Source organism: Trachypithecus francoisi, unplaced genomic scaffold, assembly GCF_009764315.1.
Source record: "Trachypithecus francoisi isolate TF-2019V2 unplaced genomic scaffold, Tfra_2.0 Lachesis_group0, whole genome shotgun sequence".
Classification (NCBI taxonomy): Eukaryota; Metazoa; Chordata; class Mammalia; order Primates; family Cercopithecidae; genus Trachypithecus; species Trachypithecus francoisi.
The window spans coordinates 30,886,948-30,900,083 of NW_022681453.1; the positions used below are offsets into that span (position 1 = coordinate 30,886,948).

The 13,136-nt window shown below is 40.8% G+C and overlaps 1 protein-coding gene across 14 annotated transcripts in view; it reads right to left on the reverse strand.

Moving 5' to 3' along the window:
• The window catches only part of CADPS (calcium dependent secretion activator), a 487,588-nt gene that overhangs the window by 179,139 nt on the left and 295,313 nt on the right, over positions 1 to 13,136 (reverse strand). For all 14 annotated transcript variants that reach the window (XM_033210318.1, XM_033210317.1, XM_033210316.1 and 11 more), the window contains exon 8: positions 9,080 to 9,219. In XM_033210318.1, the coding sequence (XP_033066209.1) occupies positions 9,080 to 9,219 (140 nt within the window). The remainder of the gene's footprint in view (positions 1 to 9,079; positions 9,220 to 13,136) is intronic.

Below are 13,136 nucleotides of genomic sequence, written 5' to 3' on the forward strand. Positions count from 1 at the left end.
ATAAGACAGGTCAGTAATGGTTCCTCACTAATAGGGCTGTTGTGAGGATTAAATGAGACAGTGCTTGTGAAGTATAAGCATGAGGCATGTCAGGAAGTAGATGCACAATAAATGTCAGCTTTATTACAAAATCTCTCTATGGGCAGAGGAAAACGTATCATTTTAGCAGCAAACAATAAGTTAAATATGTGAAAGGAAATCTTGGACTTAGGTACATAGGGAAGTAGATGATGTAAAAAATCAAATTCAGGAAGTGGGCAAGAAATACTGCAATTTTTTTAGTAATGACTAGCAAGACTGTAACAGCCTCACACTTTTCTGGAATTATATCTGGCAGCTACTAACGTTTTCCCTTTACTTTGCATCCATAGAAAGAGATTTACAACAATGAATACAGCTACAACATCTATTGTGTATATAATCATAATACATGAGAAAAAAAGTAGAAAAAGAAGTTCATAGAACCCATACAGTGTAATTCATATTGAATCGTTAACTACTCCTTCATAATAAAAACAATAACTACTACTTAGTGAAGTGTTACAAGTTTTCTGTGCTGTGCCAGGCACTTTATGTGAATTTATTACACTCATCTGGAGGAGTTAAGAGCTTAAATCTGGAGGTATGTTACCCAGATTCATGTGCAAACTTGGGCAAATAAATTACTAGAGTTATCTCTACTTCAGTTTTCTCATCTATACAATGGGGATAATAATGATGGTACCTACCTCAAGGGTGTGAGGATTAAAGTAGAAACATAAAGTGCTTAGAACAATAGCTAGGTTAAGGTAAATACTTACTATTAGCTATATCATTATATACTATTATTCCTATTTTACAGTTGAGGGAGCTGAGGCTGAGAAAGTTTAAGTAACTTTCCCAGGTTCCACAGCTGATGAAGGACACAGTCAGAAATTAAACTCAGAACAGTCTGACTTTAAAGCACCCTCTTCTTCACACTCTTCCTCCTCCTTTCTAGATGACAAACTTTGGTTTCTTTTTTTGAAGTAAGAACATGAGTCACGATTCTAATTGAACAGAGGGGATTTCTGGTTAAAGGCTTCTGAATGGGAAAGCTGGTGGGATCAGAGAAAAAGCAACAATTTTCCTTCGGAAAGTCTGCTTGAGGGAGGGGCTTTCCCTCTGAGGTTTTCCTCAGAATTTATTGCTAATTTGGCACATACCAGAAGGTGTCAAAACCAAGAAAAACTGAGGGCTGAGATGTACTGTTTCTGTCTAGTCAGCTCCGGCTCTGCGTTTTCTTGGGTGGAAACATGCTCATTAAATAGGATGCACAGTACCTGGAGCAGATGGAAGTTCTGTTATTGCAGACATACAGGTGGCTTCCCTCCTAGCTCCTCACACTACAGGCAGATCTATTTGTGTGGGCATTAGTGGCCCTGAACTCTCTGTCTTCAGGCTGTCCAGATATGTGGAAATCTGGATTTACCAATAGATAAAGCAGCATTCTAATGTACTGAGAGGCAGTTTAGACCAGTGGTTAGATCTCAGACTAAAGGAGAAACACCTAAGTGGCAATTTTGGCTCTGTCATTAACTTTCCTTTGGCTTAGCTGCCCTGTGCCTCAGTTTCCTTAGCTGTAAAATGGGGATAACATAATAGTTACTTTATAGAGTTCTTGTGAGAACTCATGGGGGTGATATGTGTCAAGCACTTAGCATGCTCACTGGCAAGTGGTAAGGGCTGGATAAGTATTATTGTTGTTGTTGTTATGTGTGCTACTATTTGTAGTAGTAAAAACAGCAGTCCTCACAGTGGCTCACACCTGTACTCCTAGCACTTTGGGAGGCTGAGGTGGACAGATCAGTTGAGGTTAGGAGATTGAGACCAGCCTGGTCAACATAGTGAAACCTCATCTCTACTGAAAAAAAAAAAAAATTAGCTGGGCATGGTGGTATGCGTCTGTAGTTCTAGCTACTCAGGAGTATCAGTTGAACCTGGAAGCAGACGTTGTAGTGAGCTGAGATCATGCCACTGCACTTCAGCCTGGGTGACAGAGCAAGACTGTCTCAAAAAAAAAAAAAAAGAAGAAAAAAAGCAGTCCTAGTAGAAAGAGTAAATAATTACTAACTTTGCAAAGGGTTTCTCTTTGGATTCTTTATTTGAATTCACATTCAACTTTTGGTGCACATCTGTTGAGAAGGAAAGTGAGGTACACATGTCTGGGTTTGGAGCTCCAGGCCATATTTTCCATCATGATTTGAATGTATCCTCTCTTATGACATTTTTATAAAATTCTTGCTACTGGGTAACTGACATTCATGTTATTCACTGGGGACATTTTAGTTATATGAGATGCCAGAGTGAGCGACCTACAAAGGATTAAAAAAATAAGAGGAAGATTCATCTGTGTTCAACTTAAGTTCCAGGAATCCCCCAAAATTGCTGAATCATGGAAGACCAGCCTGGCCTCAGTGTCCCTCTGCTCTGGGACTACTTGGCAGGGTAGCACCCATGGCAATACTTGTAACTTTTCATTTGAATAAAAAAGGGGACAGTCTTCTCTCATATGATATTTGTGAATTTAATGTGAATTAGTAACATAGCTTTCTTTATTAAATATCTACTCTTGCAACTGTCAAGGATACAATATATTGTTATGAATCATAGTCATCATATTGTACAATAGGTCTCTTGAAGTTATTCCTCCTTGCCAGAAATTCTTCATAAGAATTTCTTATAAGAACAGAAGTCACAGTGAGACAAGAACCACAATTCCTACAGGAATGCTTTTGTCCTCTTCTTGGGTGTGAAGGAGCATATGCAGAGCAGGGAGACTCCAGGTACCTCAGCTATCTTACAGCAGCCCAGCAAGAAGAAGCATGGGCTGGGGAAAAGTACAAAGAATAGATGAAAGCAAATAACAATGATGATTACAACCAACACCACTAACAACAATAACTCTTCTATAGCTGTAGCTGTTACCATGTATCAGACCTTGTTCTAAATACTGTACATGTATTAGCTCATTTAGTCCTCACAACAACCCTACAAGACAAACACTGTTGTTATTTCTGTTTTACATTGAGCAAAATGTAGTCCAGAGGGGTTAAGAAACTTGCCTACAGCTAGTAAGTGGTTGTGGCAAGAATTGCATTCCAGGCAATTTGACTTAATTGGCATTTAGGGATAACAAAGAAGACAAAGTAGAATCACAAAGATATTCAGCTAATTCCAAAGAAAGCAGAAAAATAGGAAAAAGGGAATAAAGATCAGATAGGACAAACAGAAAATAAAAAGCGAGGATGACAAATAACAAAGTAAGTTTAAATCTATCAATAATAACATTAAATGCAATTAGGCTAAATATCTCAACTAAAAGGCAGAGATCTTCAAGTCTGAGTTAAAAACTTAGACCGCATTCTATACTGCCTATAAGAAATGCACTTTATAAAAGACACAAATAGGTTAAAAATAAAAAGATAGAAAAAAAAAGATTTACCATGCTAACACTTTTTCTATTAAAAAAACCAGAGGGGCTATATCACTGTCATACAAAGTAAATTGCAGGAAAAGAATATTGCTGGGGATCAAGAAGATTATTTCATCATGATAAAGGAGTAAGTCAATCAAGAAGACATAACAATCTTAAATGTTTCTGCAGCTAATAACAAAGCTTCAAAACATATGAAGCAAAAACAGACATAACTACAAGAAGAAACAAATTTAAAATTGTAATAAGAGATTGAGAGCTTCCTCTAAATGAATGACAGAAAATCAGTAAGGATATGGATTATTTGAACAACACTATAAACTGACTTGATCTAATTGACGTTTATAGATAAGAAGTCAACAAGGGAGATAAAAATGAAACACTGAAGATATTTAATTAGTCTAGTCCAGTACCCTGGTTTTAGAGTCTGTGCCAGAAAGAGTGGTGTCTTGGAGACCTATGAGGAGGAGAGAAGTGCGATGATTTTGAAGAACAAGAGGTCTAGAACAGTAGCACAGCTACAGAAATGGAAGAGGAAAAGAGATTTTAAGAAGATAGCTGAGTGTTACAAACTGTATTCCTTTTGAAGTTTGTTAAAAAATAAAAGGATAATCAGAATTGCTGCAAATTACTCCTGGTTGGTGGACTGCAATTCATTGAATGAATTAAATGTGGAGCCATGAGGAGCTCTCTATTTTAGTCAAGCTTCAGGTGCTCAGTTAAGGTTGGATTGAAAGCAATAACTCTGGACCCAGCTCTAATGCTTACTCTGACTTGGGCAAGTCTTTTAACCACTTTAAGCTCCAATTTCTCTAAGTGTAAATGGGGGTTCATTTATTCACTTATTCATCTAAACAAAAAATAATTCACTGGACTTTTGCTATATGTCAGTCTCTGTATGAGGGTCCTGTGAAAAAAGGAGACAAATTTCCCTTCTGACAAGGAACTCACAGTCTAGTGGGAAAGACAGACAACGAACTAACAAATAAAGAAGTATATGATATAAATGGTAAGAGCTCTGGTGAAAACAAAACAGAGTAAGAGAGAGAGAGAGGACACAGGTGGGCAGGTGGGCCAGGTAAGGCTTTCTGATAAGGTATAGAAATGTTGGAGATCTGGGTGAAAGAGAAGGGAAACAGCTGGGACAAGGGCCTTGAGATGGGGGTGTACTTTGTGCCTGGGAGGAAGAGCAAGGAGGCCAATGTGGCTGGAACAGTGATCAAGACCAGGTAGGCAGGGTCTCATAGTCATGGTAACAACATTGGCTTTTACTCTGAATGAGATGGGGAATCACTGGAGGTTTTCGTGCATTCAAGTGGCAGGATCCGACTTGCGTTTTTTAAAGAAAATTCCCTTGCTTCATGGTAGGAAATAGAATACTGGGAGGCAGGGGCAGAAGCAGGGAACTGCTTATGAGGCAGGAGCAGCAAGTGAAGGGAAGCAGCAATGGAGGCTTGGAGGCCAATGGTGAGATGGAGGCAGGGGTGAAGGGTTGAATTCTAGATTTATATTGAAGATAGAGGGAAAAGAATTTGATGATGGCCAGGTTTGGTGGCTCATATCTGTAATCCCAGCCCTTTGAGAGGCTGAGGGGGGAGGATTGCTTGAGGCTAAGAGTTTGAGACTCGCCAAGGCAATATAGTGAGATCCTATCTCTATAATTTTTTTTTTTTTGTAAATCTTAACTGGGCGTGGTAGTACATGGCTATAGTCCCAGCTACTTGGGAGGCTGAGGTGGGAGGACTGCTTGAGCCCAGGAGGTCAAGGCTGCAGTAAGCTAGGATTGCACCTTTGCACTCCAGTCTGGGTGACAGAGCAAGACCCTGTCTCAAAAAGAAATACAAAAATTGATGGTGGATGAGAAAGAAAAATGTCAATGATCACTTCAAGGTTTTTGGTCTGGGTTTCTGGGTGAAGGGGGGTTCATTTATTAAGATGGGAGAATGATAATACCACTCCTTGTGAGGCAGTTTCAGTGATAAAATAAGAGAATGGATGTGAACGTACTTCCTGAACTTGAAAACACCATACAGATAAAAAAGATGAAAATTAGAAAGACACCTAGGAGTTGCTGATTCTCAAATATGCCCAGATACTAACATTTTAAGATCAAGAAGCAGTGTTGATTTTTCCCATTGACACATTTCTATTCAATTAAGTTATTCTGAATGGCCCAGTGGCTCATTCAAAGAACCACAGTGCACACCAATATTCATAATTCCCAGTGATTCTTATGTTCCTTTTATGTTTACAAAAACCTTAATGTGGAAACAATTTATAACCTCAGCTATACTTCTTAAAAATTTCTTTTTCGGGTGGTCACGGTGGCTCATGCCTGTAATCCCAGAACTTTGGGAAGCCAAGGCAAGCAGATTGCTTGAGTCCAGGAGTTTGAGACCAGCCTGGCCAACCTGGCAAAACCTCATCTCTACCAAAAAATACAAAAATTAGCTGGGTGTGGTGGTGCACACCTGTGGTCCCAGCTACTTGGGAGGCAGAGGTGGGAGGATGGCTTGAGTATGGGAGGCAGAGGCTGCAGTGAGCAGAGATCACGCTGCTGCACTCCCGCCTGGGTGACAGAGCCACATCCTGTCTCAAAAAAATTTTTTTTTTCCTTTTTCTCTCCCATTTTCTAAGCTGTGACATTGCTCTCATATTTCTATCCTCCTTTACACAACTGGGCTCAGTAAAACTATTTTAAGTTTAAATGGAAAAAATATTGTAGTCCATAAACATTTTTATTTTCCCTGAATAGTCCCTTAGGCAACTATAGTTGCTCACCCCTGATTTAGGCCACATTGGGTCTGATGGTGTTATTAAGGCATCCACTGTTCACTTTTCAGAGCTATTTTAAGCTCTCTTGGTGTATTTCCTGGCAGGGATAATTTTAAAATGGAAGTCTAGCAATATGAAATAGCTATGAAACCTGTCAGAAGTGAGCTACATATTTCTTCTGTCATCTGTAGGGTTAAGGTAGCCTGAAATATGTTAATAATTTCACAAACAAATCAACACAAAAATTCCCCAATCCAAATCAGTTAGTTCAGTTTCCAGCAGAGTGAATGAAGACAATGTGGGAAATGGGAATTCATCCAATAGGGAAAATAATACCTGTGTCAGGTGGTTGCTGTGGAGAATAAGTGACAGAATAAAACTCCTAGTACAGTGCTTCAAAGGGGACTCGAATGTGGGTTGAGGCACTGATCATCTTTTTAAAGGAAGTTGAAAAAAAAGCAGTTTAGAGGACAGATACATTCATTCATATTCTGTTCTGTTTTCTCTCTTTGATCTCCCCTATCCCCTTTGTCTCTCTCTCTCTCTCTTTCTATGTCTGTTCTGCTCACTCATGTGTTGGTTCCTTTAGCAAATATTTACGGAGTATTTATGAGGCAGGATTTTGCTAAAGATGCAGATCTTTTCTTGTGTATTACAGAAACGTAACTGAATTATCAACCCCTTTGTCTTGAAAGTAGGATGTTCATCACAGAGGAGGAAGACATATTAGGGAGAAATTCCATGAATATTGTCAGAATATATACCAGGAGCATGATAAGAAGGAAGAACAGTAGACCTCAGCAATGTTTCACGGCATTCTAATTTAATTGAAGAAAATCTGGTTGTATTTCATCCTGGACACTTGACAAAGGACTGAGTGTATACTTAGGGCCCTGCATACGCTCCTATGGTGTTTTCACACCCCAGGCAGAAGAGCTTTGCCCTAATCCCATCTCAGGCTTGGAATAATTTGGCCGGAAGACAATGCAAAGCAAATTCTCTAAATCCAAACCAAACCTGGCATTGAGTCACTGGTCTCCAGCTCACAGGTGACCTTTGCTTCCTCTGGAATCTTTCATACCTGAATCTCTCTGGTGCCCTGACTGGTAGGTCTTTGTTTTTCTCTGGAAACTTGGGCTTTTTTCACTTCCTAGAACTCCGAGGCACCGTGGCTAGGCTCCTGTTTTTACTCTCTGACTGCATGCTGCTGTGGTCTGCTCATCTACTGGGAAGTTCAATTCCTGTCCTGGACTTCATGTGAGCTTCTGTTTAATCTTGTCTTAATTACGGCTAGGCCCTGAAATTGGGTTTCTGAATTCCCCAAACCTCTAGTACATCTAACCAACCCTTTTTTTTTTTTTTTTTTTTTTTTGAGATGGAGTCTCACCCTGTTGCCCAGGCTGGAGTGCAATGGCGCAATCTTGGCTCACAGCAACCTCCGCCTCCCGAGTTCAAGCGATTCTCCCGCCTCAGCCTCCTGAATAGCTAGGTGCCCGCCACCATGCTTAGCTAATTTTTTTGTATTTTTAGTAGAGATGGAGTTTTACCATGTTGGTCAGGCTGGTCTCAAATCCTGACCTCAGGTGATCCTTCTGCCTTGGCCTCCCAAAGTGCTGGGATTACAGGCGTAAGACACCGTGTCCAGCTGTAACCCTCATTTTTATTGGCACTTTTAACACTTTGAGCCTTATCATCAATATACATACACCCAAAAAAGAATTAACGAGACCTCTCTAGGGCCCAGAGGGGCTAAGCAGAATGATTGCCAGTTGGCACTGTACCTGCAGAATACCCGCCGAACACTCCATTCCCTTCTACCAGTTAAACTTTCCCTTTTAAGAGTTACATGATTATCATGTTTTCTGAGATAATGAGATCCATGTGATTTAGTTTAATAGGTCATGGCTCACCATATACTCAGTCATCAACAAACATTTTCTAGAAAAATCACTGGTTTTATTTGTAAAAAAAAAAAATATGGCATCTTACCTATTCTTTTTTTTTTTTTTTTGAGACGGAGTCTCGCTCTGTCGCCCAGGCTGGAGTGCAGTGGACAGATCTCAGCTCACTGCAAGCTCCGCCCCCCGGGTTTACGCCATTCTCCTGCCTCAGCCTCCCGAGTAGCTGGGACTACAGGCGCCCGCCACCTCACCTGGCTAGTTTTTTGTATTTTTTAGTAGAGACGGGGTTTCACCGTATTAGCCAGGATGGTCTCGATCTCCTGACCTCATGATCCGCCCGTCTCGGCCTCCCAAAGTGCTGGGATTACAGGCTGGAGCCACCGCGCCTGGCCCTATTCTTTTTACTTTACTTGAAATTAATTGGTCATTTTTTCTCAAACCTTAAGAAAATGAAGATGATCACAGATTTTCTATTTTTTCTCATTCATTTAAATGCTGCACTAAATACTAAAATATATTAAATGTGAATTGATTGAAGGTGGCCTGTCCCTGCTGCTCACACCTCGAAGATGTGGTTGCTGATTGAGGAGCGAGTGAGTCATATGCAGAGTCTGAATGATCTGGATGCCTCTGACAAGGTACACAGAGCCTATAGGACCTCCCCAAACTAGAATCACTTAGCATGCTACTTAGACAGTTTTGAATTGTCCTAGAAACGCTATTAGAGAAAGAGAAGGACATTTTTCTATCTTGACAGCAAAAAATGCAAATACAGTCATCCTAAGAATTGAGGGAGATTACAGTAAATATCAAAGTCAAATATTTTAATATGGATCCTTTATATTTCCTTCTATATAGTTCTCTGAAGATCTTGTGTTTGTTTCTGTTTTTGTTTTGAGAAATGAACAGACGTGTGTCCAAAACTGCTAGTTGGGGAAGAAACACTTACCCAGAATGCTTCATGTTTTGAGGCTTATCCATTCGGACAGCAAGTTTGATTTTGAGATCTTGGTCAGGGCAGTTTTTGGAGACTGTCATTTTGTGCCACTCTGACTGTTTGGGGCTGTTTGGGGTGGGATGGAGAATAACCTGTAGGGGAAAAAAGACAAGCAGCTAGGAAAGAGAAGCACCATTATGTTTTTATAGATGAGAAACTTTGATTCTGAGTAGTGGAGTGACTTGAACAGTTCTCACTGTGGAGCAGCCATGCCTGGGGACAGAAACACATTCTTTTGCTCCTTCCTTCTCTTCCTGGCAAATTTTATAAAAGTAAAGTTTTCTGTAATTCTATAATGATCATTGTGTCATGAAAATCATGATTTCTGTGATTCTGCTTTGACTTTTCTAATGTTCAGACATACTAAACAAACCCAGAATGGAGAACATTGTCCACACATTATTCTCTACATCTTTGTATAAGAAGATGGATGCATAAAAGGAAGAAATATGCTTATATATGAGAGAGTGCTTTTTCTCCATTCTTTAGGATTTCTTTCACTTTTCAAGAGGAGAAATACCTCAAGGCCCCCGGGGAAAATGGAAGGAACCTTATTTGAAGGATGAGAAATGTGAGACTCAGGGAAGGAAAGGGACTGGCTTGGAGTCACACATTTCAACCTGATTTCACCCGGTCTGGAAATCTTATCACACAACACCCAACTTTGCCCAGGCATGGATGAAAGCACACATGACTTGAGGAAGGATGAGCTCTTAGGAAATGCCTTTCCCCAGTGTGCTTCAGAGATGGCAGTTTAATTTGGGTCTTCTGCGTCCATTCTTATTGTCTGGAATTCTGAGAGTGAAACAGGAAGTGAGTAACTCACTAAATCCACTTTTTCGCTTTGTGATCACAGAGTTCTCCGGAGCCACAAGGGATCTGGGGAACATGCATTTAGGGAGGAATGGAATATTTGGAAAATCCCTGAAACTAAGGGAACATGAACTAAATATAGGCACAACAAAAGCTGGGCTTGCTAAGATTTGCTTCTGTGATGGCAGCATGCCCTGGTTTGTGGCACGTTGCTTTGGCTGTTTTCGAAGTATTTATTTTCTCCAGGTGCAGGGACGGCGGGCCCCTTTCTTGGGCTTCTTTCACCTCTGGAGGTGGCCGTGAGGGGCTCATGGTCTCATGGGGGAACACTCTAGCCTTCTAGATGCTGTATCAGCTTCACTAGTCATGCAAGCTTGGCCCATGCTTGAAGGGTAGACACGTATGACTTCCTGTGTGATTGTGGAATAAGACTGCTGAGAGGAGGAGGAGGCCATGGCAGGAAAAAAAAAAAAAATCAGCCCACTTAGATGTGCTTCATTTATGCTGATTTCTTAGCCCTTCTCTTTCTGGGCCTGACCCTTTTTCTTCATTAAATTCCCTATCTCCGATGAAATATACATTCTTGCTAACCACAAATTTCAAGTCTTCCCAATGTCTTATGACATGATTGAAATACAGAAAAGCCTGATTTTTCAGAATAGAGGCTGTCAATGTTTTATGATCATGTGCTATTTTAGTATAATGTTTTTGAGCAATTAGCCCAGTATCTATATGCTAACATTTTATATTACATAAGTTTACTTTGTATTAATATATTACCTTATCGCATATATCATAAAATATACACAAATCAAAGATGGGCTAAAGATTTAAAAATCCACATTTTGGAATAACTTGCAAATTGTGGTGGTTGTGGTATTATTAGCTATATTTAAGGTACCACATAACATTTAGGGCAAGGTACATTGTTGATGACATTGGTTATAAATCCATAGTTCGAGTAGTCTTCTAAATAATTTCATCATGTCTTGACTGACATCTTGTCCCATCTGATTACATTGGCATTGTTTTTATCTCATGATATGAGTGACAGAATGTTTGCTAGTAGGTCAGGTGTTGGCTCCACCATTTTCTTGTTTGCCAGGCTTGCATTGCTAGTACTACCTCCAAATCAGAGCTTTTGTGCAGTTATCTTCTGAGGCCCCTTGTTTATTTTGTAAGGGTTCACTCAGTTCCAGTTCCAGCATAAAATGTATAAATTCACTTAACTGGCACCAGAGAACTGCAACATGTCATAGGACAGATGCTGGGAGGAAATGAGTGAGTTAGGGCACTGCTGGGTCGTGGAGACCTCTCCCTTTTCTCCAGGAACTGCCTGTTCTTACATGTCACCCTGTATCACGTGCCACATCCTGAGGCCCGACACTTTGAGGCAGCTGCTGATCTCAGTGAAGCTGACCCTCCATCCTGAGCTGGTCTGGCCTAAGAGAGGTAGTGGTGAGATGTGCTGGGAAGTCAGGAAACGAGGTGCTGATAAGAGACACCCCATCCAGGGCCAGAACAGCAGTAAGTAAGAAAGGCCCTGGGCTTCTGTCTGCTGCTGCCTGTTTGGCAAAATCACAGAGGGAGCAGTGCTCTGGGCACCCAGAGCTCATTAACAGGCCTTTCGCCATATGGATTCTGGGCGTGCTTCCCACTGGCAATATGGTGTCCATTCGTGATGCAATGGCCGCAGCTCATTACCGGCTGTGCCACAAAGACTTCTTTCCATGTGCAATTGCTTGCTGGGGAGACCTCTTTTCCAGGGTGGATGGAGAGATGAAGTGACCACAGCTCTCTTCTGTCTTTGCCCCCACCTTGGATACCCCTGACAGGCTGATGACTCATTTGTATGTGTCAGTGATGCTGAATTATGAGGGTCCTTCTGGGTGCACATGAGTCCCAAGCAGACCAGACACCTCATCTGGACGTTCCAGGCTGCTAATCAAGTACTGTGTCAGTTCAGCCGCGGACCATGTGTGCTGTGCTTTGATGTGGGGATGCTGATGTGGCCGCCACGACCCACCCCCTGCAGTAGCTGCACTCCAGCCAGCCGTGGCTTCTCCTAGTTGCCTGGGCACACAGGCAGGGCCTGCTGGGGGACTGCTTTACCTTCAGCCTTTACCTGACAGATCCCCTCCTTGACTTAGCTTATATCTCTCTCGGTACCTCTTGCATACCCCAGGAAGTCCCTGCCCCTCAGTCTGGATGACTGGATTCTGCCTTCTCGCTAAGTGCTTCATTTCCAGGTGTTTTTTTTTTTTTCTTTTTGGCCTAACAGAACACTTTGCATGTTGCACTATAATTTCTGGTTTTATGTCTGTGTCCCTTATGCTTCGTTAGGTAAAGGGTTTTTACCTGTCATTATTCCTATTTGCTCTGTGCATAGCACAAATGATTGGACACAGCAGGCCTACAATCCTATAATATTGCAGGGTTGGGAAGGATGCAAGAAAACAGGCACTCTCTTCCGCCTTTTGTGGAAGGATCAATTGGTGCATGCACTTTAGGGGACAATTTGGTGGCAAATTTCAGTCAGCAAAATATATTTTGAAAACTTATTCTATGGATATCCACATATATACAAAGAAATAAATTCAAGGCTATTCACTGAAGCATTGTTTATATAGCCAAAGATGAAATAATCTAAAAAATCATCAACAGAGGATTTGTTAAATAAAATGTATCTACATAGTGGAATATAATGCAGTTATGTAAAAAGGAGATAGGTCAGTCTAGGGTCATATGAAAACTACTCACCAAATATAATGATTTCAGGGACCATGTAGAGAAGCGTGGATATAGAAGCTTCCAATTGTGCTTTTTTTAAAAGAGGGGGAATATATGCTTACATATGCTATGTTTGTACATGCAGAGATGATTTGGGGAAGGATAACCATAAGTTGAGAAGAAAATTTTTTTCTGGGAAGGGATACTAGGGTGAGATAGAAGAGATAATCACTTTTCACTATATATCAATTTTAACTTGTTTTCACAATGTGCATGAATTTTTTTAATTAAAAAGGTTATTAAAAACAAAACATAACACTAAAGAAACAAACCACTTTAATGTAACACCAGGATTTCTAAACGTGGGTCTGCTAAGTGTGGGAAGGATCAGAGCATAGAAACACTCTCTTGTGAGGTCCAAGTGTGGCTTCACTGCACTCTTGGGTCACCCAGCTGCTGCCCATGA